We start from the raw sequence: 27,456 nt of genomic DNA, 5'->3' as shown, positions 1-27,456 counted from the left end.
TTGTATATGTAGGGTTCATCGGATTCCTCCTCTGTTTCCTCTGCCTCTTCTTCTTCCGTTTCCTCAGTTTCGGTGTCTTCTTCCATCTCAGTGTCTTCGTGGGTTTCAGAATCAGAATCCGGTGGATTAAAGTTGTTTTGTGGCCGGCACATTCTGCAGAACAGCTTGGCTCTGCCTCTGAAGCTGGGCTGAGAAACTGGTCCCCCAGAAATGAAGGGGCGGATTGGTTACCAGTAAAAAGCAAAAATGGAAGACGAATGGACAGTGTTTTCCAAAAAAGAAAAGATAGGGATCTGGGAGATTGGCGGTGCTGCAAATGTGATTTCAGAAATTTTAGAAAGAGGGTCAGATGCTGGAAGTGTAATAAATTCTGGTCCAGTTTGGATTTCAACTTCCTAGGGCACCCAGAACAGAAGGTGGATCAGGAGGCATGATCCTAATCCAAAAGAGCCGAAGGAAGAAAAAGCTAGAATGGCGACATTGCTTCCTGCTACCTCGGAAGGTGTAGCTTTCAGCATCAAAGTGGTCCCTCTTAAGTCTATTAGCAATGCAGACTTAGGTTATTGGGGGAAGATGAAGGAGGGTTGGGATGGTGATCTGGATGCGCTGGAAGCCTGGCTCTCTCGCAACAGCAGTCAAGGGACTGAGGCTGTGGTTTATAAAATTGCTCCTCTAGAAACTCAAATCTCTATACCAGCGGGTGCTAACCGATCTCACTTAATCAGAAATTGGTGCTTTCCTCCCCACTCTCCTCTTGAAGAACTTAAGAAGTGGGATTCAAAATTTCTTAAGGCGGGGAAGCCTTTCTGGTGGAAGATAGAAGGGGTTTCGCCTGAAGCATGGTGCGCAGATAACTTTCGTCGAATAGGGAGAAAAATAGGCAAGGTGGTGGAGGTTGATTCGTCGTGTTATGCGGGATACGGTTATGAAGCGGGTAGGATGCTGATTATGTCAGAAGGAACCCCCGGATGTGAACTATCCATTCAAAGTTCTATTGATGGAGCTCTTCGATGGATTCTAGCTTCCAGAGAAACAATTGAAGACGATGAGCACTCTGCAAAAATCTCTGCTCCTTCAATGGCTGAGAAGTTGGCTTCGAAAGGAGAGACGAGGAACCCTTTAAATCCTGATAATGAAGGGGTTCGTGTAGTTGAAGTAGGTAAAATCCCCATAAATTCGACTGAGGAAATCTTCAATGCCACTAATGAAGTCTCTGCATCGTTGTTTGAGCCGGAGATAAATGCCGGGGACGAAGGGTTGGTGGATCCAGAGTTTTTCTCGCATACCGTCTATTGTGCGCTGCAAGGGGCGCAGGTTAGCAGCAACCCAGCTGGCGAAAATTTCGAAATTCAAAAATCTGGTCCCCCACATACCTACAGATGGCGAAGCTTGGGTGGTCATGTTAGGGACACCTCAGCAAGTGAACGATCTTCTTTTATGGTCAACAGTTTCGAGGATATTATCTCAGCATTAACTCCACCGCCACTTAGCGAAGCCTCTCGAGTGTCTTTTTTCGAGGTCTCAGTATCGGGCCCACTAGACTGTTCTGGAAGAGAAGATGCTCTTTCAGCGGGCCCTCAAGTCTCACTTCCTGTGGGCCCAGAGAGTCAGAAGGAGTCTTGGGCCTTTGGGTATCCTCCCTCTTGTGATGGGCCTAGCACACGGTGTCATCCGGACAGTGCATCTGGGTCTGTTCGTCGCTCTCCTTCTACTTTACAGATCGATATTTTCCAGGAATCTTCTTGCCAAAAGATCATTTCATCTGTTTCTCCTTCCTCCTCTTTATTAGGCTCCATAAATAAGAGTTTTGATCATGATTTATTTCTAGTGGGTGGCCCCCGATTCTCGTTTGAGACTGAGGAGGAGATTGAGGGGGTCAGTGTGAGGGGGTGTAGTTTGAATAGTCACAAGATTTGGCTCCCTATCTTTTCTCCTATTGGCAGCTTCTTCCTTCAGTGCTTGGTGGGTCTCAAAAAGGTGATGCTTGATTTTAGTGGTTTGGGAGGGATGGTGAATTGTTTTTCTGGTGGAGCAAGGGAGCTCTCCCTTCGATCTCTAGTAAGGGTATCGCTTGGAAGTTTCTCTCATCTCTCTTCTCTGAGATGGTGTGGCAAGGCGGAGTTTCCTTTACTGCCTTTTGTTTCGGAGCTCTCTCCTGTTTCGTCAAGGAATGACTCTGGGTCGGTCTCTCCTCAGGACGTGCTTGAATTGATGGTGGATCATACTCTGGACTTTAGTTCTCACCTGGGTTTAGAATTTCCGGGACCCGTCGAGGAATACAGATCTAGTATCAAGAAGGCAGAACTCAGGGAGGTTGTTGGTGTGACCTTCTCAAATACCCTTTCTGAAGCGAATTTGAAAAGAAAGGAACGAGAACTGGTAAGATTAAAATCGGATATCAATTATGATTCTGGGTCGCATAGCAAATGCATCAAATTCAAGAAAAAAGGAAGAGCTCTCGGTGTCAGGGCGGGGAAGAATTCATCTGATTAAGGTTGATAATGAAGATCTTATCATGGAATATCAATGGCTTGGGCACTCGGGAGAAAAGAATTCAAATTAAAGAATTAGTTAAATTAAGGCGTCCTGAGGTTGTGTGTCTACAGGAAACAAAGATGGCGCAAATTAGTAGAATCGACATGAGAAGCATGGGGTTCAATAATGACTGGGATTTTGCTTTCTTAGCTTCAAAAGGAGAGCTTCAGGGGGCATTTTGGTGGCTTGGGACTCGGTCACGTGGGCCAGTAAGGATGTTTGACGTGGAGTTTTTTCTCTCTCCGTTGCTTTCCGAAAATCCAATGACAATTTGGTTTGGTTGTTCTCCGGAGTCTATGTTCCTTCGTCATCCTCTGAGAAGTGCCTTTTCTGGGAAGAATTAACTCAGATGCGAAGTCTCTGCTCCTCCCCTTGGTGTATTGGGGGGGGATTTCAATGAAATTTTAGTAACAAGGGATCGTTTAGGGTGCCAACAAGACACTGCGGGCATGAGAGCTTTCGCTGATTTCATCGCAACCAATGAGCTAGTGGACTTACCTTTGGGTGGAGCCTCCTTCACTTGGGCCAGAGGTTCGACCAGGAGCAGGCTTGACAGATTTCAACTATTGGGAGACTGGCTGGCAATTCTTTCAGAAGTCTACCAGAAAGCTTTACCTCATTCAGTTTCTGATCATTGCCCTATTCTCTTGTCTCCTAAAATGGAGTCGTGGGGCCCGCCCCCCTTTAGATTTGAGTTAGCATGGCTGGAAGACTCCCTTCTGGAGGCTCACTTAGTAAGATGGTGGACTGATTGTGTATTCGAAGGTCCAGCGGACGTAATCATTGGCAAAAAATTACGATTCCTTAAAGCAAAATTGAAAGAGTGGGCAAAGGAGAAGAAAGAGATTGTCCTAGGCAGGAAGCGGATTCTAGAGGATAGAATGATGGAGCTAAATGCCCTTGAAGAGAGTGGTCTGGCCTCGGAGGAGGATTATGAGCACCACGGAAGGTTAATCCAAGAGCATAAAGGGTTGTTGATGCTCGAAGAAATTTCTTGGCGTCAAAAATCCTGAGTCAAGTGGTTGTCTGAGGGAGATAAAAACACAGCCTACTTCCATGCCATGGCCAGCGCTCGCAGAAGAAGGAACATAATTGAATCCTTAGAAGTGGAGGGGGTGTGTGTGACGGACAGGGAGAGGATTATTGCAGAAATTATTGTCTTCTTCAGATCCTTGTACTCTGCCGATGGGATGATTCGCCCAATCCCTCAAGATATTCAGTTTGCAAGTTTAAGCTTGGAGGAATCAGCCAGGTTGGAAACTCCTTTCTCTGAGGGGGAAATTAGGAAAGCACTGTTTTCTTTAGCAAAAGATAAAGCCCCTGGACCAGATGGTTTCTGTTTGGCTTTTTTTCAAACTTGTTGGGAAGCTGTAAAATCGTATCTACTAAAATTCTTCCATGAATTTTTTGAGGGAGCAATCCTTGACAAAGGAACAGGTGCTACTTTTATCACCCTCATTCCAAAGATTGAAGGAGCATCAAAAGTTTCGGATTTTCGTCCGATTAGTTTGGTGGGTAGCTTATACAAAGTTCTCGCAAAGGTTCTGGCGGATCGTCTCAAAGTGGTTTTACCATCAATTATCTCGGACTGTCAAAGTGCTTTTATAAGCAACCGGCAAATTCTTGATTGCTCTTTGATAGCCAATGAAGCTATTGATTATTATCGAAGGAAGGGGGAAGGCGGGATCCTCTGCAAGCTTGATATGGAGAAGGCCTATGATAGAGTGGATTGGGGAGCTTTAGATTACCTCCTGGGTCGAATGGGCTTTGGTGGCCGGTGGAGATGGTGGATCCGAAACTGCTTAGCGTCCGCTTGGTTCTCTGTTATCATCAATGGATCAGCCAAAGGCTTCTTCAAATCGACTAGAGGTTTGAGGCAGGGGGACCCTTTATCTCCTTTTCTTTTTGTGATTGTCGCCGAATCCCTGTGCAGATTGATGAAAAAAGGAAGTGAGTTGGGGCTCTATGAAGGGGATCTAATTGGCAGTAGTAAGGTAGAAGTATCGATCCTTCAATTCGCGGATGACACCCTCCTGTTCTGCCCTCCGGTACTTTCCCAGATTCTAAATCTTAAAGCAATGTTACGATGTTATGAGATGGTCTCGGGTCAAAGATCTGATTTTGCGAAATTTCGGTTGTATGCGATCAACGTTCCCGAGTGTGATGCATCCTCTTTTGCCGGCATTCTAGGGTGTGCCTTAGATGTTCTTCCAGCATCCTATCTGGGTCTTCCTCTAGGAGTGGGACGACCAAAAAAAAAACTTATGGCTTCCTATTATTCAAAGAATTGAGCGGCGATTGGTCACCTGGAAGCTCCTTTTGGTATCCAAAGGTGGTAGACTGGTTCTTATAAAGGCAGTCTTATCAAATATGCCGATATATTTTCTCTCTTTTTAAATGTCCCGTCAGTGTCGCTCAGCGAATTGAGCAAATTCAGAGACGATTTCTGTGGGGAGGATCGGGGTCCTCAAAGGGGTTTTCTCTGATTAAATGGAGTGCGGTCTGCCTGCCTACTAAAAATGGAGGTTTGGGTCTTAGAAGGGTTCTGAGCTTCAACCAGGCTCTTCTGGGAAAGTGGCTGTGGAGGTTTGGCGAAGATTGATCCTCTTTGTGGGTTAGAGTTATTGGAAGTAAGTACGGTTTCTCTAATGGGCAATGGGGCTCTGTTGATAATTTTAAAATTAAAGGAATTACAGTTTGGAGGGACATCTTGAAGTTGAAGCTTCTCTTTGCACCTGGAGTCCTGTTCAAAGTATATGTGGGGGATCAGATTCGGTTCTGGCAGGATCCTTGGTGCTCGGCGGAGCCTCTCGAGGAGTTGTTCCCTGACTTATTTATGGTGTCATCTCAGAAAGAGGCATGGGTCTCGGATTGCTTTGAAAGAGTGCATGCGAAAGTGGTTTGGTATCCTAAGTTTCGAAGAGCCTTTTTTGAAAGAGTTAAATTCTCTCCACGAGCTCCTATCCTTATTAGAATCTTGCTACATTAAGACTTCGGGCGCAGATAGACGGGTTTGGATTTGGAGCCCTTCGGGTTTATTTTCAGTCAAATCCTTTTATCATCATCTGATCCCTAGTTTAGCGGAACCTGTATCCTCCTCAGTTTGGAAGCTATCTTGCCCTCCGAGAGTTGCCTTCTTTGGGTGGTCTATTAGCTGTGGTCGCATTCAGACTATGGATTTTTTGAGGAAACGAGGAATGTGGTTGGTAGATTACTGCCCTCTTTGTTTATCCGCTGGTGAATCAATTGATCACCTTTTCATCCACTGCAAGATTGCTAGCGTTATTTGGGGCCTCATTTTCACTCGTTTTGGAATCTGCTGGGTTCCCTCCAGATCTATGGCTGATTTCATTAGGAGTTGGGAATGGAATCCTTGGAGAAAGAAAGGCAGGATCCTTTGGAGATGTGCCTTCTGGCCACGTGGTGGTTCTTGTGGGAAGAGAGGAATGCGCGAATCTTTGAAGGAGAGGCTAGATCTCCGTATTGGATTTTTGTACAGTTGATCGCCGCGGTTATATCTTGGGCCCGAAGCCTTCCTTTGTTTCGTTTTGTTTCAGCTTTTGACCTTTGGGAAGGCTGGGCAATTATCTGCATGGAAAGGGTCAGCAAAGTGAAAATCTTACCATCCTGGATTCCTCCTCCTTCGGGGATCTTGAAGCTTAACTTTGATGGATCGTCTCTTGGCAATCCAGGAGAGGCAGGAATAGGGGGTCTATGCAGAAATAACAAGGGGGAAGTCCTTTGGGCTTACTCGGGTCCTATCGGAGTAGCAGACTCGAATGAAGCAGAGGTTAGAGCCGTTCATAGCGGGATTAAGTTGATGACTCGTCTGGCTTTCGACAAAATTATAGTCGAAGGGGATTCCTTAAATGTTATTCGATGGCTTTCGGGAGAGGCGACTCCCCCCTGGAGATTTTTGCCTCTCTTTGAGGAAATCGAGGACCTGGCTAAGGGTTCTTCCATAGCGTTCAGCCATGTTAGGAGATCAGCCAATGCTGAAGCAGATTCTCTCGCCAAGAAAGGGGTCTTTAGGACAGAGTTTGAGTGTTTTGATTATCTCCATCCTTGATTTATTGTAATTTTATCATTGTTTTATCTTTGTTCCTTCAGGACCATCTCGGTTCTGTTTTCATATATATAATATTCTGCCCTTTTCAAAAAAAAAAGGAATGTTGATCTCCCCAAGGTTTTAAATCTCGGTTTCGGTTTCGGTACGAAATTTCAGACGAATTCTTGTAAAAATTTCATCGAAATTTCCGAAACATTTCACCGAAACAAAACATTTCGGCCAAAATTTTAAACTTTTTTTTTTTGAGACGGTAGAAAAAGAATATATTAAGAACCGAGTTGGTTCACAGCAAGGTACAGAAAAGGATAAAGAGAAAATACAAAATCAAGGAGGGAGATAATCAAACCGCTCCAAACTAGGCCTAAATACACCACTCTTAGCTAGGGAGTCGGCCTCTGAATTAGCTGATCTCCTCACATGCCTAAAGGATATAGACGAGAGAACAAATAAATCATCTAGTTCGTCAAAGAGAGATAAAAAACGCCACGGAGGAGAGGCTGCACCCAGAAGCCAGAGAATAACATTAGAGGAGTCCCCTTCCACTATCACCTTATCTAACACAGACATATCCAAAGACTTAATCCCACAATGAACAGCTCTCACTTCCGCTTCATTCGAATCCACCACTCCAATGGGGCCCGAGAAAGCCCAGAGGACATCCCCCTTTGAATTTCTGCATAAACCCCCAATTCCTGCATCACCCAGATTTCCAAGAGAGGATCCATCGAAATTTAGCTTTATCATTCCCTCAGGAGGAGGGAGCCAGGGTTGTGTAATTTTAACTTTGCTAATCCCCTCGTTGCAAATAGTCTCCCAACCTTCCCAAAGATCATACGCTGATACGAAATGAAACATAGGAAGGCTTCTAGCCCAAGAAATAACCTCGGAAATGATATTGATAAAACCATGGATCTATGTGCATTTCGTTTCGTTTTCTGCCGAAATTTAAAACCATGGATCTCCCTTGCCGTCCACCGGGGATGAGCCTTATATCAACTTGATGTCTAGAATCCCTTTATCCATGGAGACTTGACTGAGGAGGTAAACTTCCTGGGTATGTTGCTCAGGGAGAAATGTCCTCCTCAGTGTGCCGACTTAACAAATCACTATACGTGCTCAAACAATCTCCTAGAGCATGGTTTGGGGGATTCAATGATGCTATTATGCGATTTTGCATGAAGCGATGTGCGGTTGACTACTCGGTATTTAGTCAGCGGTCTGATGCTGGGCACGTCCTTCTCATAGTTGATAGTCTATGTGGATGACATTATCAATACATGTAGTGACACAACTGACATACATAGGTCGAAGTCATTCCTACAAAAAGAATTTTCCACAAAAGACCTTGGGCATCTAAGATATTTTCTGGGGATTGAGGTAGCTTATTTTGGTAGTAGTCTTGCCCTCTCGTAGAGGAAGTATGTACTAGATCTGTTGGATGAGACTGGTTCTATGGGTATGAAACTAGCTGTTGTTCCCATGGACCCAAATACAAAGCTTCTTCCAGACGAGGGAGACTTGCTAGATGACACTAGTAGGTACGACGACTAGTTAGGAAACTTATTTACCTCACAGTTACTGGCCCAGATATTTCATATCCAGTGGGGGTAGTTAGCCAGTTCATGAGTGCACCACGCTCCTCCCACTGGGTGGCCATGATTTAGATTCTTCGCTACTTGAAAAGTGCGCCAGGGAAAGGCCTACTATTCAAGAAGCATGGGCATGAAAAGTTGAAAGGATTTTGTGATGCAGACTGCGCAGGGTCACGAGCAGATATGAGGTCTACCACTAAATATTGTACCTTTGGTGGGTGAAATTTAGTGTCATGGCGAAGCAAGAAGCAAGACATAGTTTTAGCTATGTCACTTACTAGTGGAGAGCTCATCTAGTTGTGCTCCCTCCTTTCGGAGATTGGATTCTGTTCCTCATCTCCAGCTCTCCTACATTGTGATAATAAGGCCGCTATCCACATTGCTACCAGCCCAGTTTTCCATGAGCGAACCAAGCATATTGAAGTGTACTGTCACTTCATTCGTCAAAGGATTCAGTTGGGTGAGATCAATGCCACTTTCACTCGATCAGTGGATCAATTGGCCAATGTATTTACTAAGCCCTTAAGTAAAGCAAAATTGGGTGATATTTTTAACAAGCTAGGAATGTATGATATATACATTCCAGCTTGAGGGGGAGTGTTAGATGTTATATGTGTGCCTAAGGGCATTTTGGTATTTGTACGTCTTCCTTTTATATAAATGCATCTGTGAGGGGGAGCATAGCTCTCTAACTTGCCTTTCCTCTAATTTTTCTCTCCTCTCTCCAACAAACTAAAACGACATGAAAATTAAATATCTATAGAGAGATTGATTGGGGACCATTCTAGGGCTCATCTTCTAATTTTTAAGTGTCTTTTAGGCAGTGTTTAAAATTTCGTTGATTCGACTCGGAACTCGCGAAAGTCAACTCTCTTTTACCTTGGCCGCGTTCCGCGTTGTACTGCATCCGCATTCCATGTTTTGCCCTACAGAGTCAATAAAACCTCCTTTGACTCTTCCGAGTTATGACCACACCAATCGCGTCAACTACGTTCTTGGCCACGTCCGTGCTGAGTCGACAAGGATTTTTCTTGGCCGCGTTCCGCATCACTTCTGCGTTTTTAAACACCGCTTTTAGGTATTTTTATGTCCTTTAAGCTATAGGAGGGGTATCAAGGTCTTTTCCCATAAAATCACTCATGCTCTTTGAGTTGTGAGTGTTTTAAATAGGGCCCACATATGTATTACGAAAATTTTAAATCAATAGAGGGTATTTTAGTCCAAAATATTAGGTTTTTGTTTTTTGTATTAGAACTTTCTACTTCTCTTTATTTTCTTATATATATATATATATATTACTGTTTTTGAATGCTGTGGAATTGAATGAAAATAAGATTTGATGTCTCTCTCTCATGCGGATGTGACGTCCTTTGAAGTGATGCTTCATATTAGGTCCTTTTTTTATCTCTAAACTCATATTTCTTTATCTTTTCCTTCTCCTTTCTCCCATCACTTTTCTAATCCTTCCTGGTTGGGTTAAATAGCTCTCCTTTCTATCTCTATTTTTAGCTTTTTCTTGATCTTGATCTCTTGTGTTGATATTAATCTCGTTTCTTGATCTTGATCATCGTTCCTTTTTCTTTCTCTTGGCTGTCAAGGGTTCACATCATTTTGGTATCAAAGCTCAGTGCTTAGGTCCCTTATAGTGTTCATTCATTTTCAGTCCCTAAGTGTTCGGTAAAAGTCCAGTTTGAGTCTCCCTTAATTAAATGCCTTATGTAAGTTCATCTAACGCTCTTAAGATGTTCGGTAAAATTCCCTATAGAGCCTAGGATCACATTAGTATGGTATCAGAGCTTAGGTTCGAATGGCTGCTTGGGATGGCATGAATATGACGAGAAGATCCCAACACATGGATTCGAGGATTAGAGACATACCAAGATTCTATGGAGTTAATGAACACGAATGTCTTGATTGGGTAGAAGCTCTAGAGACGTATTTATAACAGCATAATCCTAGTGATGACCAAATTATTTGCAATTTTACATCACCAGGACAACTTTGGTAGGGTATGCCTTGGTGTGGTTGCTGACATTAAAGAAGAAACGACACATAATGGGAAAAACAGTATTTCTTTAGTGGTTTATTATTCAAAAAATAAATAAATAGTGGTGTGACATGAGGGAGATCTATTTTTGGAAAAGTTCGCTCTGAAGACTTTTTAGGAATGCAAAATGCTACGAGCTAGAATGATTCGAGAGAAGGAAGCCAAAGCTCGTGCGATAAAAATTATCTGCTTGCTGGAAGATCCAGAAAACTTGGTGAATGTAACTGCCAAGCAAGTGTACAAGAGACAAGTTACTTTCGCCATCCAGATCCAGGCTTGTGTGTGAGGACTGATAGCGCGGAAAGCGCTCGACGTCAAGCGGCAGACAAAAGGAGCACTTGCAATGCAATGCCAATTCAGATAATATGCGGCTCGCTTACATTAAGGATTAAGAAAGCAATAATCATCCGTCAGAGTTTGTTCCACCAGAAGTTAACTCGCAAACACTATCTGATGATTAAAAGGGCAACAAATGATATCTAGCATCCTTGGAAGAGGTGCATAGTTTGACATAGTCAGCGGGAGCTTCAGATCACGACAATAAAATCACCAATCGTAACGTTTGGATCCCTACCTAAATTTCTGGTAGCAATCCCAGAGAGAGAGAGAGAGAGAGAGAGAGAGAGAGAGAGAGAGAGAGAGGGGTTGAATTGGGTTTCTTAAAAACTTTTTGGTGATATACTCATGATAATGTTATGGACAGTCCGAGCCGTGGAAGTTAGAAGCTTTGGATTGACATACACCACCGAACTTTTGGTGCTTAGTTGGGAGTGCACGGGCATGCGTCTACAGATCTAAAGCGATTGGAGAATCTCGCTAACTTCCCAACAACCAGGGTAGACCTTAGTAGCACAAAATTTGTTCCAACAAACCATACTAGAGTATCAGCATCCAATTGTTTAAGTAACATGGTAGCAATATGCTCTGGGTCTAGCACTTCGAGAGCCAAGATTATAACTTCAAGCATGTTAACGATAACCACGGACACCCTCTGGGGACTCTAGTTTTTCTCAACCAACTCTCCAACTATCCCACAATTATTCCAGCCTATCGAAGCATTCTTAACTAGGTGTACAGTTACCCCTTACCCGGAAATTCATCTCTAGACTTAGAAGAAGGCTTGGATTTGGATCCAAGAAGGGTGCCATTGAACAAAAAACCATCTGAGACATGACTGGGCACCCTTTGATTGTTCACATTTGGGGTTGGATTTCCATAACGGACCTCCTCAACCGGCAACCGTACGGGAGGTTTCTCTCCGATCTTTCTTCTAGCATGGCCATTGGCCTTTGCATGCACCTTCGCCCCTCCATCCACAGAACTCCAGTATTTCCAACATTGTCAATGGGAGATCCATCTTTTGATGTTCACGAACTTACATACATTGCAGATTCAATCTCTCAAGTCTGGCTTTTGTCTACTTTCCACCGCCTTCATGAACCTGTTGAGATTGCGTTTGCAAACCACATGCCGCGGACAACCTTTCTCTTTCCGACCCACATTTGGGCTGAACAACCTTCGATCTTCTCTGGGCATCGAGTTAGATATGTGTCTATCTCTTCCTCTCTTTCGAGATTTTGGATTTTCTTGATTAGCTCTTCTTCCTCGATCCCTAGCTCTCTCTCTCGCTCTCTCTCTCGCTCTCCCTCTAAGGATAATCCGTAGCACTACGCCTTAGCTTTTCTTTGTTTTCACTCTTTGCCAAATGGTTTCAGATGCAAGGTTTTTAGTTCTACCTTATGGATAGGTCTATGCCGAAAATACTGGAGGAATTTACAATTAAAAATATTTTTTATTAAAATTTAAATGTTAAAAATGATCTATCTAGCCCAAGCATTGCTAGAGACGTAGTCATAGGGGTATGCATCTAAATAGAAATGAAATCATTCAGAAAAAGAAGTTGTTCATGATGTAGTAGGTTCCTCTTAAGCAATGAGGGATGATCTTCCAATCCAAATTGATAGGTGAAAAGATATGTCACCTCAAGCTACAAACGCTGACCAGAGAATGAAACCCATTGCTATAAGAGGCTCTACAGAAGTCGAATAGGAGATCATACATCTTATGGTACTTTAAAATGGAAAAATGCCAAAATTGTTGACCCAATGCTTTGGTATATTGATCAACACTCAATTTGTTGAGCATACAACTTGTACTGCTTCAAAATGGAAAAATATAGGAGAGCATGCATCCTGTGGTACCTCAAAATGGAAAAATGCCAAAATTGTTGACCCAATGCAGTGATATATCGACCAGCATTGTAGGCAATTTGGTGAGCATACAACTTGTGGTACTACAGTAGCAGGGAATGGTGTCATTGTCTGGTTTTGTGTTTCTTGAAATCGTTGCCCCTTTGCATTATTTTTACTTTTTTTTTTTTTATCAAAGTTGCCGTCCCTGGAAAAATAATTGCATCTGTATCTCTGGATGCATTCCGTAAAATGGCATGAGTAAGTTCACAGATGCATGAATCACTAATTCTGTCTTTCACTCCAAGCCCTCCTTATAATTGTACTTCTCTGGGGATTGAGCCTCTAGCTCAATGATAACTTGGTAAGGCTTTGTCCTTTCACCACAAAGGTCGGGGCTTCAATCCCAGCTTACCTACCAAAAAAAAAAAAATCTACTTCTCAGAGTACATTTTGGATTTGTAACCTTATGCTTGCCTTACTCTTTAGTAATACATTTGGATTCCTTGAAGGAAATGAGTAAAACATGTTTTTTTTTTTCAGTTTTGTTTTTTTAATGAATAAAGATATACTTTTTTCAGTTGTGTTTATGGATGATTTCTATGGTTTAGTTTGCAGTCCTTGTAAACATTTCTAGTCCTTGCTCTTTAGTAAACATCCTATTCGTTATTCCTGCTTGCGTTTGAGTACGGATGACTAATCTGGATATGCAAATTCTGAAAAATATTTGAAATGCCCTTTAGATGTCGATGAGAAACAACTTGTTAATCTGAGAGAAGCACAACGTCTATATCGTCTTTCTGATGAGGTATATCTATCAGACTTTTTTTGTTACTGCATTTTACAGAATTCTTCATCATAGTTAATGACCTATAAGCCATTCTTCATGTGTTGAATTTTATCTCTTGAAGGTTGCTGCTGACATGTTTAGGGAGCATACCAGAAAACTAGTTGAAGAAAATATTTCAGCAGCACTTGATATCTTGAAATCAAGGACAAGAGCAATGTATGATCACTATTACTTTGGTATCCTAGAAATTGTGGAAACATAGACTATCATGGAGCTGATTTTCTGCTGTTTGGTTACTACCATGGTTTTAAATTTCAGCTGAAATCCGAAGTCCGAAATTTGAGACCAAAATCTGAAAATATCAGATTTAGGTTTGGATTTCGGCCAAAATGTGGTCATTTTTGCCGAAAATTGAAAAAAAAAAAAATCGGTTTCAGTAAGGACCAAAACCGATATTTAAACCCATGGTTATCACTATTATTTGGTTCCCTAGAAATTGTAGAAACATAGACTATCATGGGGCTGATTTGCTACTGTTTAGTTTACTTGTTTTCCAACTAAATGGTGAAGCACCATGCGTTACTCTACCTTTGAAGATTTAGCTTTATCATTGTTGTGGTTGCAATGGCTGATAAACTTTTTGCATGGTTGCTTTGAGCTTTTGGTGGGACCAATATCCACAATATTTCCACATATCATGAGGTTATGTGAAAGAGGGAAAATGGTGATTGTGTTGCAACATTTTAAAAAAAAGTTGTCACGTTTCTCCCAATATTATGTTTTCGAGTTCTTTTCTTTATAAATTCACTTTATATTTATGTTCCTTTTTTATTTTGATATTTTTTTATGCTTACCATTTGGTACATGATTTCCCAGTAATATCCACAGAAAGGCTTTAAAATTTGATAAGCTTCGAAGAATTTCCTGAAAACAATATTTGTCATTATGTAGCTAGTACTGAATTGGCTTGAGCTTTACTGAGACTGTTTATTTCTGAAAACTTTGTTTATTTTCCAATAATGGCCTATGTATATGGCATGGATTATTTTCAAGAAGGGATTATTCTCTCTTGAAATTCAGATTTACTTCCTTGCTATGAAATCGAATCATAGGAGCACTGTCAAATTGATAATCCAAATTTATGCACACCACAGTACTTATTTTGTTGATTAGCTATATGTCCATAAATTCTATATCATCTATATTTTCCTTTTTCCTTTTTGCTTACAAAACTGAGGTTTCTCTGCAGGGGAGCAACCTATGTTGCTGAAGAAATTGATAAGATTCTGGCATTTAATAATTCACTCATCTTACTAAGTAAACATCCTGAAGTGAGCCACTTCGCCCCTTGGGTTGGGCCTGTTTCCTTAATAGGTATATAGGATTCTGGAAATATTTCTTTTACATTCACTACTGTAGCATGCCATTAAAAAAAATCAATACTGTAGCATGTTCAGAAATCAAATACCATAGGAAATGCAGATATTCATGTGGATCTTTGTCATAGGTGGTGAATATGATAGTGACAGAAAGATAGATGATTTGAAGCTCCTCTTTAGAGCGTATGTGGCGGAATCTTTTTCAAGTGGCCGTCTTGAAGAAAACAAGGTAATACAATATTCGTCTATCTTTTAGTGTATCTATCTCTCTTTGTGGTTGATATGTTGGCCATTTATATACTTATACTGCTAAATACAACGATTTTTATTTCCTTATTTTAGCATAGAGTTTTCATTGAATATTTAACCATTCACTTCTTATCATCGTGTATGGAATTCAGTGTTGTACATAGAATTCTCCTTCCTGCTGTCAGAACAAATTTTCCTAAACAAGAGGTTCTTTTCTAGGTTTGACACTTTCGTTTGTAGTTACTGTTTGCTTTGCTGATGCCTGTATGGTTACATCCACAACTCATCATAAGTATTGTTTTAGCTTAATTCTTCGTAAGGAGCATCTAACAATGCAAATAAGTGGGTCCATATATTTCAAATCCCACAAGATCACAATAAAAGAGCAGCAACAACAAGAGCCATAACATCATCATGATGTCATGCTGACATCAATAGAGGGGTTCACTGGTCCATTGGTAATAAGATCTAGGCTTTTATTCATTTTTTTTCTTTTCCATGATTATTAGATGCTTCTGGATGGTTTTCTTGTTAAGTCGGTTTTGGTTTCTTAGCAAAGCTAATTGATTATGTTTCTCTAGTTTTTGGGAAGTGAGTTTGCAAAGTTTTGGGATGGGAAACTAGTCTGAAGTTAGTATGACAAAACATCAAAATTCTCTTATTGCTGTTTGAATTTTATGAAATCAAGGAAGGATTTTGTGGGTTTTCTTCTACCGCTGTACTAACAACTCTACTATATGCTTGATCTGATTGTTAATTTTCTTTTCCTATTACTTTACTTGAATTTAGATCTCTTTCGCATTATCTGTTAGCATTGAGTTTGGGTGTGTGGACTTCTCGAATTGGTATCATGGAAATAAAATTCCTAACTCTAAATAACATGGAAATAAATGTCCTAGAAACTAAATAAAATGAAAATAATTCCGTAAAAGTCCTAATGGGCACATATGCTGATTATGGGGCCTACAATCTGCATCAGAGATTATATTTTTGGAAGACATGTATGTTTCTCCTAGCTACAGATTGCAGTGTCTCTAATTTACAAGAATTCCCAGAGATGATTTTATATGAGATAATCCATTGAAGAAATGTGAACCAGTTCTGTACGTAAGAAACCTAAAATAGAAGTGGAGTTGTACTTTGTCAGTAGACTATAGGAGTGGAAGGTGCAATGATTATTCAACATCTTTTGCACTGCAATGAGATCTTCAAATGGAAGCTGCAAGAGTCAATTTTCGAGAAATGGAGAAGATCGATGCAAATTATATGGTTTATGGCGACTTGAACTCGAAAGTGACTTCCTCCTAAACAAGAGGGATTGATGCATATCAGGTGGGCACGCTGAATTTCCATAGCCACTAAAACACACGGTAGAATATGAAGTACAAGGAGTCTTTAAAACAGGTGAAAATGAGCTCAAACGGTGTGATAGCATCATGCCGTCGTCATGTTCAACGTTGTGGTCTTGTGATGTTAAGGTGTTTTTGGTTTGGTTTTCTTTGCATTGCCTACATGTTTGAGTCCTTGATCATCTCAGTCATTTATTTTTTTTTGAATAGAATCTGTCATTTATTGTGCTTTTTTTTATGCACATGTTCCTTATATTTCTTTTACTTAATAAATTTTTTTTGCTTATTGTTAAAAAAATAAAAATCCAGGGTTTTGATTATTTTCAATATAGAGGATTATGGTTAATTATCATAATTTTTAGATGCTTCCAGATATATTTCTTTTTTACTCCAAGTTTAAAAGGTTTGAATTTTTAAGTTACCAAGTTAATTGGATTGGGGTTCTTTAGTTGCCTGGGTTTGAGTTTCTAAACTCCCTTTGGGTCTTTGAAATCAATGTTTTGAAAATGTTCCGATTTGCATTTCAAATCAAATCTTATGAATTTCGATTTGAATCCCGTGATTCTATCTAGTTTGTATGACTCGTGCGATTGTCAATTGAATCATACGATTCGAATCTAGTTTATATAAATCGTGCGATTGTCAATTGAATCATACTATTCGAACCTAGTTTATATGAATCGTGCGATTGTCAATTGAATCATACTATTCGAACATAGTTTATATGAATCGTGCGATTGTCAATTGAATAATACTATTTGATGGTAAGTCGTATGATTAATGCAATTTATCCTGATTAAGTTTAGTGTAAAAGAAAATGAGGCTTTTTTTTGGAAGGTCTCCTTTCCATCCTAGATTAGAATAAGCCCTCAAAAACCCTTTCGTGTGAAGGAAGAAGAGGAGGATGAGTTTTAAGGAATTGAACCAGTTTACTTTGAACCAATAAGGAGGTGAAGAAGAAGAAAGAGTGGATAGGACCGGTTCGAACTAGCAGAACAAATTCTATAGCTGTTTTGAACCATCACAAAAAGAAGAAGGTAAGTTCTTTCATTTTTGACCTTGTTCTTTGGCGACCATTTTTGCCTTCCGCCTGAAGCACACAAATTCTTTGTTTTTTCACCATCTTCTTTGGATGAGATTAGAAGTGGGGATTACACATCAGCATATGCACTTTCTCTTCCTTCGGAAAAGCTTCTCATTCTCCCTCTTTCTGAGTAGAGAATTGTAATTACAAGTCCTTTATAATTTGGAAAAAACATTATAAAACACATAAATTCTTTGGTTTTTCACCATCTTCTTGTGTTTGCTTCTAGTATCGTATGAAGTGTCTTAGTAAATGGTTGATATGGATTATTCCTGATTTGCTTTTATTTTGATTGTTCTGCATATCCTTGCTTATTTACATATAGGCATATACTATATGACTTTACTATTTTATTTTATTTTTGAAAATTAAATACGACTTTACTATTTTCATTCGCAAAATGAGAGGAGGATGACATTTTCTTGGGTTTAGAGGGATCAATGGGCCCCATCCATAGTTGATTTCCTTCACCTAAGGGAGAAGTGGTTTTTTGTTGTATGGGTTGCACTTACCACCCTTGGCACGAGGTTCGCCTAGGGTATAGTTCTTCTACACCCTAGGTGATAGGCTAGAAACCTTGGGGACCTTCGCCTAGGCATGGAGGCACCATTGATTACCCAAGCACCTAGTTGCATGTCATTGACTACCTGTGGAGTAGACTCTTTGTTTATCTGCATATATTGGTGGAACTTCTTGCTTTTGATGCTCCGTATATATTCTAGCTCCTAAGTCTTTTATGTTTCCTTTTCTTTTCTTATTTTTTTGGCTGTGTAGCTTTATAGTAGTTATTTTGCTTTCATGTTTCTCCTCAGATATTAGTTTTATCCGTTTTCTCATTTCCCCCCCTCTTTATGGGGATATGTAGATTGTGGCTTGGAAGCAATTGAAGAACATATTTGGGCTAGGCAAACGTGAGGCTGAAACCATTATAATGGAAGTTATCTCAAAGGTCTATCGCAGACGGCTTTCACTGGCCGTTTCAAGTGGTGATTTGGGAGCTGCAGCTAGCAAGGCAGCGTTCCTTCAAGACCTCTGCGATGAATTGCACTTTGATCCTGAGAAGGCTAGTGAGATCCATGCAGGTATTTGATGGTGTTTTCTTTTCTTTCTTACATGTATTGTTCATTTGGAGCACTGTTGAATGCTATCATTCATTTGTTTATAAGATACACACACATACACACACACACACACACACACAAGTAAAAAACCCCGTGCGATGCACGAGCCGACAAAGAACTGTACGGACCACATCATAGGTTGATCCAAACCATCCATGTGATGGAACACAACATCAATAGGTTGTGCCCGTAAAATCATTTCCATAGGCTGATCCTAGTCCTCCAATCTATAGGGGATCGTTTGGATACCCCTTGGATTTGGATTTGGAGGTGAATTTGGATTTTTAAATCCAAATTCGGCCAAATTTTTAAATCCAAATTCGGCGTTTGGCAAGCCTATATATACACACTAGTAAAAAACCCCGTGCGATGCACGAGCCACATCATAGGTTGATCCAAACCGCCCATGTGATGGAACACAACATCAATAGGTTGTGCCCGTAAAATCATTTCCATAGGCTGATCCTAGTCCTCCAATCTATAGGGGCCTGTTTGGATGCCCCTTGGATTTGGTGGTGAATTTGGATTTTTAAATCCAAATTCGGCGTTTGGCAAGCCTTTATGACATCTGGATTTGGATTTGAGTGAAATCCACAAGATTTACAAATTCCTCATGTTAGTGTAAATTTTTGGAATTATAATTCCTTTCTACGAGAGGTTATTTATAAATCTAAATTTGACTCGTAAGGAGTTAAAATGACCAAAATATACCAAAAGAGTGTTAAATGACTTAAGTACCCACATGACATTAAAAACTGATCAAAATACATCGAATTAGATAGAATGACTAGAAAACCCGAGTCAGGCAAAATGACTGAAATACCCCTATACTAGGTAAAAATGACAAAATACCCCGAGTTGTGCAAAATAACTAAAATGCCCTTATGACAAAAATGATCAAAATAACCTCATACAGGGTAAAATGACTAGAATACCACAATATCATGGAAAATTACTAAAATACCCCTAGATCAAGTAAAATGACCCATGGCTCATAAAAAATGACTAAAATGACTAAAAATACCTTCATGAGATAAAAATGATAAAAATACGCCATATTAGGTAAAATGACTAGAAATACCCCTATACCAGGTAAAAATGACAAAATACCCCCGAGTCGTGCAAAATGACAAAAATACCCTTATGACATAAAAATGATCAAAATAACCTCATATAGGGTAAAATGACTAAAATACCCCAAGATCATGGAAAATTATCGAAATACTCCTATATCAAGTAAAAATGACCTATGGCTCATGAAAAATGACTAAAAATACCCCCCATGAGATAAAAATACGCTATATTAGGTAAAAAGACTAGAATACCCCCGAGCCATGCAAAATGACCGGAATACACCTATACCGGGTGAAAATGACCAAAACACCCTTATGACATAAAAAATGATCAAAATACCCCCATATAGGGTAAAATGACTAGAATACGTCTGGATCATGGAAAATGGCTGAAATGCCCCTATGTCAAGTATTTTAGGGCTTTTTGGTTTTGTTAGATTTCAAATTCAAATTCAAATCCAAAGAGCATCCAAACAAAAAAAAAAATTAATTTAGATTTGAAATCTAAATCTATACATGGTCATCCAAACGGCATTATTTATAAATTTGTGAATTTTAAAATTCTTGATTTCAAATCCATGGAGTTTGGAAATCCAAATTCACCTCCAAATCCAAATCCAAATCCAAGGGGTATCCAAACAGGCCCTAGAGGTTTCCATAAATAAAAAAACATAAAGGACCGTAGGATTGAAATTATGTGGCTTTAATGGGTGCCTTTGTTAAAAAGCATAAAGGAGGGGGTAGGATTGAAAATATGTGGGTTGAATGGGTGCCTTTGTTAAAAAAAAGTTAAAAAAAGTGATGTGTAATTCTTATAGGATTTTGGGAGAAATTCAAATAATTCTCTCCTTTTCTCTTCTGCTATATATATATATATATATATATATATATTCACATCATTCATTTAGCACCATTGATTAATTGTTATGAATCTTTATCTTCCTCAATTGGTTGTATAATGTGACCGACATGCTGAATGTCTTTTGTATGATGCACAATAGAGAGCATTTTCTGCTTGCCACAAAAAATATTGAATATTCAGATTTCCCTAGATACCGACTTCCATGTCAACTTTTAGTTATGGAGTGATGAGCAACCCCCCTTTGAAAGCTCTGCAGTAGCATTCTGACTTCCTTGTCAATTTTTGGTTAAGTACAACATTTCCAGGCATTTCCATCATTCTATGTAGTAATCATCAGCATAGCGCATCTTAATCAATCAGAATCATAAAATGAAGCCACTCTCATTATGTTACCAACTTACCATTAACCCCATTTCATTTTCTTTCAGTCTAAAAGATAAAAGCAATATCAAAACCCAAAACTACTTCTAGCAATTCATTTCAAAGAAGAATAAAAACTACTGGTAGCAATCATCAAGTCTAAAAATTCTGTTTTTTGACAGAACTGCGAAATTTGTAAATTATATTTGTTGAAATAGGACCCATTCAAATTGAATTGTGGATCGGTTTCTATGACAACCATGTTGGATCAACTTTAAGATTGTTAGATGTAGAGATAACACCATATTTGATATTGTGCTATCAATCTTCTTTCAGAGATCTATCGGCAGAAGCTTCAGAATTCTGTAGCTAATGGAGAGTTGTCTGAGGAGGATGTTACTACTTTACAGCGGTTACGAGTTATGCTTTGTGTTCCTCAGCAAACTATTGATGCAGCACATGCAGATATCTGTGGTCGCTTGTTTGAAAAGGTGAGTCATAATTATCTTTGCACATTTCCTCATATTAGCATATCATGGTAATTAATTAATTAAACCCGAGTTTGTGAAGAGTTTAGGTCCTAAACATATCTGGGGAGATAACTTCTCAAATGATCTTAAAATCTTGGTAACCTACATTTACTTTGTCTGCTTTTGCATTGTTGAAGGGACTGCTTTGAATTCTGATAAACTACAGCAAATTTTGCAATATGAAGACGAGCGCCCCCCCCCCCCCCCCCACGCACACACACACAGACACCCCCCACGATAAATAAGTATAGGTTATTTTCTGTTTTGCATTAGTGCTAATACTTGCAGTAAATGTTTTTACAGGTTGTTAAGGATGCAATTGCATCCGGTGTTGATGGATATGATGCTGATGTTAGAGCCTCTGTGAGGAAGGCCTCTCAAGGCTTGCGCTTAACAAGGGATGCTGCCATGGAGATTGCTAGCAAAGCAGTATGTTTATTCTTCCCTGTCAATCACATCTTATACGGGCCTTGATTCATTCAGTTGGGGAAATCATTTCTAATTCATTAGGAAATGATTCAACGATCTGAGGTTTTCATTTTAATTTTTAAAAAGACTACATCCTAGAATGGGATACATTCAACCCGGCATGTCTTTTTTTCCCTTTCTTGAAGTAGGCAATCCAACATGTTCTTTATTGCTTTTTATGTCTTCTTTGCAGGTACGCATGATGTTTATAAACTACATAAAACGAGCTAGATCAGCTGGAAGCCGAACTGAGTCTGCAAAAGAACTAAGGAAGATGATAGCATTCAACACCCTGGTTGTCACTGAATTAATTGCCGATATCAAAGGAGAGTCCACTCCCACATTGCCCGAGCCAGTTGATAAGGAACCCGAGAAAATTGAGGAAGAAGATGAATGGGAGTCCTTACAAACCCTAAGAAAGACAAGACCGAACAAGGGGCTCGAAGCAAAGCTAGGAAAGCCTGGACAGACTGAAATAACTCTCAAGGATGACCTCCCAATAAGGGACAGGACTGACCTTTACAAGACCTACTTGCTATTTTGTCTTCAAGGGGAGGTCACTGTCGTTCCATTTGGGGCACAGATCACCACGAAGAAGGACAGCTCGGAGTTTCTGCTTTTAAAACAGCTAGGAGGGATCTTAGGACTCACCGATAAAGAGATTGTGCAAGTTCATAAGGGTTTAGCTGAGCAGGCTTTTAGGCAACAAGCAGAAGTGATTCTAGCCGATGGACAGCTAACTAAAGCTCGAATTGAGCAGCTCAATGAGGTCCAAAAGCAAGTGGGTCTCCCAAGTGATGCGGCGCAAAAGATTATTAAGAGTATAATAACAACTAAGGTGGCGGCTGCGGTCGAAACAGGTTTGGGTCAAGGAAGGGTCGGTATAAAACAGGTCCGAGAACTGAAAGGGGCCGGTGTGGATTTGGACAACATGATCTCGGAAAGGTTACGTGAGGGCCTATTCAAGAAGACAGTGAACGAAATTTTCTCGTTGGGTACTGGGGAGTTTGATGAAGAGGAAGTTTATGTGAGAATTCCATCAGATCTGAGCATAAATGCTGAAAAGGCAAAACAGGTCGTGCATGAACATGCCAAGAATAGGCTTTCGGAGTCATTGATTCAAGCCGTGGCATTGCTACGTCAGAGGAAACCAGCTGAAGTGGTATGAACTTCTCCATTTGTACTCAAATACCTCACCAAATTAAAATATGATTATCTTGATCGACAGCTCTAAAGGATTCATCAGCCAACCCCAATTAGTTTGGGACAAAGGCTTAGTTGAGTTGAGTTTATCTAGATTGACAGCTTTTACGGACAAGGTTTTAAAATTCTGTTTCAGTGTCGGTTTCGGCCACCACCTGGAAATTTTGGCCGAAATCATGTAAAAATATGATAATAATTTATTTCTTTCTTTTTTTAATTTCCGCCGAAATGTCTAAAATTTCGGGGGAAATTTCAACAATTTTGGTGGGCATTTTAAAAATTTAGGTGGAAATTTCGTAAAAAAGGGCAAAACCAAAATTTCAGAATTTCTTCAAATTTTCAGAATTTTGGAATTTCTGTGAAATTTCGCCAAAATCTTGTAAAAATTATTTCATGTAAATTTTGTTTCGGCTATTTCTCATTTCGGCCGAAATTTAAAACTTTTACAGATAAGTTAAAAACTAAATAGAGTTTATGTAGCGGAAAGTAAAATAGAGTGGTGGAGCCATATGCAGTGGATCAAACTATGAGCAGATGAGGCTAACATCTTCCTTTGGTTGCAGGTTTCCTCTCTTAAGGACTTGTTGGCATGTGACAAGGCAGTGCCTGCTGAGCCCTTGTCATGGCAAGTGCCAGAAGAGCTTGTTGACCTCTATTGTGTCTACATGAAGAGCGACCCCCCACCTGATAAGCTCTCCCGTCTGCAGTATCTTCTTGGCATTAGCGACTCAACCGTCGAAGATTTGAAAGAGAGGCCAGATAGAGATTTGCTCACTGGTGATGAAGAGGAACCATTCATATTTTAGCTCCAATTTTGGTATTTAGCTAGTTTTTTGGAATAGAATTTTCCAGTTTGCAGGCAGGCAAGAAGAGGGTCTACTTCCCCTCCCTTAATAGTTTGGTGATGGTTAAAGACAGTGGGAATGCAACGAGTGCTCCATTTGGTTATGTCTGTTAGCTTAATTGGGTTGAGTCTTGATAGTTTAAAAGAAAGCACATAATGCAGGAAATAGATAGCCACAAAAACAGCTGCAATGCCTAATTATGGCATTTTGAAGACACTTTTTCAAAATCTCTAGTAATTCAGACAAATATATGCCTTGTTTTACGCGGATAGCATCAAATACAGCATTACTAGGAGAATTAAACTCGAATCCTAGTGCTAGAGATGCGTACATAAACAGTTTTGTATGTATATTCTAGCACCTATTCTCTACTCACCCTCCCCTGTTTTTTGGTGCTAAGTTTACATCCATGGCTTCTTTCCGTTGGGCTCACTTTTCTTTTTATCGAGTTTTGTTATTTCTTCGATAATATCATGCAGTCACAAAATTCTTTAGATGACTTGAAATTTCTTGAAAAAATCCTGAATTGTTCATGTCCTCATCTAAACTTAAAAAATTGGCAAATAATTGAAGAGTATTGTATTTTTTTGAATTTACAAATTAGATGGGAAATTCATAAAAAATAATAATTTATTATCTATTATTTGTATTTCAATTGCGAATTCGATAATATTAAAAAGGGCATTCTAATTCGATAATATCTATCTCTGCCTTTCGAAAGCTCAAGTTAAATGTGAATTTTCAAATAAAATGAGTTTCATAAGAAATTTTTCAATTTAATATATATATATATATATATATATATATATATATATATATATATATGAGAAAAGGGTTCCTGAGGTGGCGCTAGCACTACCTTATATGAGGTTGCGCTCACAAAACATAGGGGGCCCACTTTGTTTGGATGATCCAAAGTATTTAGGCCCTCACATAGATAGGGTGCCCCAAAAAATCAACTTCATAGGATCATCCTAACCCTTCTATTTGTGGAGGTTAAAACGGATGGATATAAACCTCCAGAAATCTAAACCTTCACAAATGCAAGGGCTAGGATGATCCTATGGACTTGACTTTTTGTGGGCACCCTATCCATGTGAGGGCCTATCAAATGAATGCTTTGGATCATCCAAACAAAGTGGGCCCCCTATGTTTTGTGAGCGGCATCTCATATAAGGTAGCGCTAGCGCCACCTCAGGACTGTTATATATAAGCCGCGGCTAAAGTCGCAAAAATAAGAGCTTGAATCCCGCTTGTAAATAATCTAAGAAACATGACAGGTATAGGAACCACTAAAGGTACTAAAGCAACAAGAACAACAACTACTAATTCATCAGCCAATATATTCCTAAAAAGTCGAAAACTAATTGACTATTGATTTGATTCTATTGATAAATCAAATCAATGACCCGAACCTATCAGTAATCAGTAATAAGCGAGTTTTTCTTTATTCATATTGGTACCGGTTTGGACCACACCCGAATGCTTATGGTAGTGTCTCCATTACCTGATAAAACAACCTTGTCAGTATCAGTATAAATGATCTTTCCATATTTTTCGGCTATAGCTAAAACCCCCGAATCTAGGAATAAACAAGTGTTTCCACGACTCTACCACCGGTCAATTCAGTTCCACTTAATCCCTCTTTCATGGCCACATATCTTTCCGACTAAGGAATGGAAAATCTTTCTCCTGTTACATGAATCAAATGTTTCATTTCAACCGGGAAAAGCCATCTTTATAGGGAACCTCAAAGTGGCTCTATTTCATTATATTCCATCCATATCCCAATTCCATTCATTTAAGATCCCTTTGGTGTCATTGACATAAGAGATGTCATTCAATATTTACAACGCTTTGGTAGTTAAGGGTCGAGATACTGTTGGTCAGCAACAAATTAATGTGACTTGTGAGGTACAACAATTATTAGGAAATAATCGAGTTAGAGCCGTAGCTATGAGTGGTCTGATGAGAGGAATGGAAGTGATTAACACGGGAGCCCCTCTCAGTGTTCCAATCGGTGGGGCTACACTCGGATCCCACGTCGTTACATTCCATTTAGGATTAGAAATAGGCGTAATCGGACCTGCTTTTTACATATCTATCATTATTTGGGTACCATATTCACTTCTTTGAACCATTCATTTGCAAGGCCTTATCATAGATAGGGGGTGTACCAAAAATCAGCTCCATAGGATCATCCTAACCCCTCCATTTGTGGAGGACAAAAATGGGGCAGATTTGTGTCTGTCCATTTTTGTCCTCCACAAATGGAGGGGTTAGGATGATCCTATGAAGCTGATTTTTGGTACACCCCCCATCTATGTAAGGGACTTTCAAATGAATGATTTGGATCATCCTAACAAAGTGGGCCCCCATGTGATTGGGCAAGCTAGCTCACCATAAGTTTGGTGAGCTTAAGCTCACCAACAATTTCCTCATATATATATATATATATATATATATATATATATATATATATATATATATATATATATATATATATATTAGTGAAAAATCAATAATATTAAACAGACATTTTGGTGAAAATTAAACTCGAACCCTATGGACCTTCCTTGACTTTTGAAAGCTTAAGTTGATTCAACTTTTAGCAATCACTAGTGGGCAACCAGTGCGATGCACGGGGTGAAAAAGAAAAAAGGTGACGATATCTAAAAAATAGATAGTTAACCTATTTAAGAGAGGGAATTGATGGGTAGGAGAATAAAGGGAATAGTTGGCTGAGAAAAAAAAAATGGAACCAATTCTCAAAGATTTTTATGCGTTTATGAGACAGAAAGAGTAGGAAACAATCCTGAAATTTTAATTAAGAGAGAATTTTGTTTGGAATAGAAGGGGTGTCACATGGCGCATTCACGTCGTCTAAGATTCTGTTTTACATATATATTATATGATATGTGTATAATTTCAAGTCCACCCATAAATTCTCTACAAATAGTTGTAGTTATGCTGACAAAGAATTCAAAGTATTTATTAGAATGTCATTAACTCTTTTTAATACTTAAAATATTATATTTTTCACTTAAAAAATAAGCGACTGTCAGACTAACTCTAAATTGCTCTTAGTTACTAATCTAACTTTGATTACTCATATTGAGAACATCGGTATATCCTAGAGTTGCATGACATATGCCAAAGTAAGCTTCAATCTCATGCAAGCTAGTTGCTTAAGAGTCACAATTCACTCAAGCACTGACTAATTAGCATATTGAAATAAACATATTTAACTATTAAAGCATTTGAAAATGTAGTTTGTAAATCTCTGCTAAAATAATCAACCACTGACAGAAGATAACCAATATAAATATGCATATTGATCACAATCAAGAATCTTGACAAAGGGTTGAATCACAAGGGTGAACTACAAGGATCATAATATAATATCATGGAGTTATTTCGAAGCATGTAAATGTGATTCATTACTCGCATAGTCACTTTCTCAGCACTGTCATGGCTAATTGTGTATCATATGCAGGCTTTAGGAAAACACGACAGAGAAAAATCACCAAATATTAACCTCATAATAAAGTGAAAAGTTGTGGATGAGGCCGAATTCTCGTATGGGAATTCGGAACAAGAAAAAGGTAAATGATATATCCGCCCCTTTTGATCACCAAGAACACCCCCAGTCAGTGTATCAATGACTAAAGAGGGGCTGTTGTACTTATGTCAGAAGAATTCAATGCCCCT

General features: G+C 39.4%; 1 protein-coding gene across 1 annotated transcript in view; it reads left to right on the top strand.

Annotated features, from left to right (window-relative positions):
* The window catches only part of TIC110 (translocon at the inner envelope membrane of chloroplasts 110), a 32,584-nt gene extending 8,736 nt beyond the window's left edge, over positions 1 to 23,848 (top strand). The window contains exons 7-15 of the mRNA XM_077377596.1: positions 13,176 to 13,240; positions 13,344 to 13,438; positions 14,472 to 14,596; positions 14,730 to 14,830; positions 18,149 to 18,365; positions 21,036 to 21,190; positions 21,533 to 21,658; positions 21,891 to 22,859; positions 23,464 to 23,848. Of these exons, the coding sequence (XP_077233711.1) occupies positions 13,176 to 13,240; positions 13,344 to 13,438; positions 14,472 to 14,596; positions 14,730 to 14,830; positions 18,149 to 18,365; positions 21,036 to 21,190; positions 21,533 to 21,658; positions 21,891 to 22,859; positions 23,464 to 23,706 (2,096 nt within the window). The 3' untranslated portion in view covers positions 23,707 to 23,848. The remainder of the gene's footprint in view (positions 1 to 13,175; positions 13,241 to 13,343; positions 13,439 to 14,471; positions 14,597 to 14,729; positions 14,831 to 18,148; positions 18,366 to 21,035; positions 21,191 to 21,532; positions 21,659 to 21,890; positions 22,860 to 23,463) is intronic.
* The last annotated feature ends 3,608 nt before the right edge of the window (positions 23,849 to 27,456 follow it).

This window comes from Tasmannia lanceolata, unplaced genomic scaffold (genome assembly GCF_043159265.1).
Source record: "Tasmannia lanceolata isolate RefF3 unplaced genomic scaffold, GAP_Taslan_0.1 ptg000004l, whole genome shotgun sequence".
NCBI lineage: Eukaryota > Viridiplantae > Streptophyta > Magnoliopsida > Canellales > Winteraceae > Tasmannia > Tasmannia lanceolata.
Note: the sequence above shows the minus strand (reverse complement) of the source record. Positions and strands in the feature narration are given on the sequence as shown.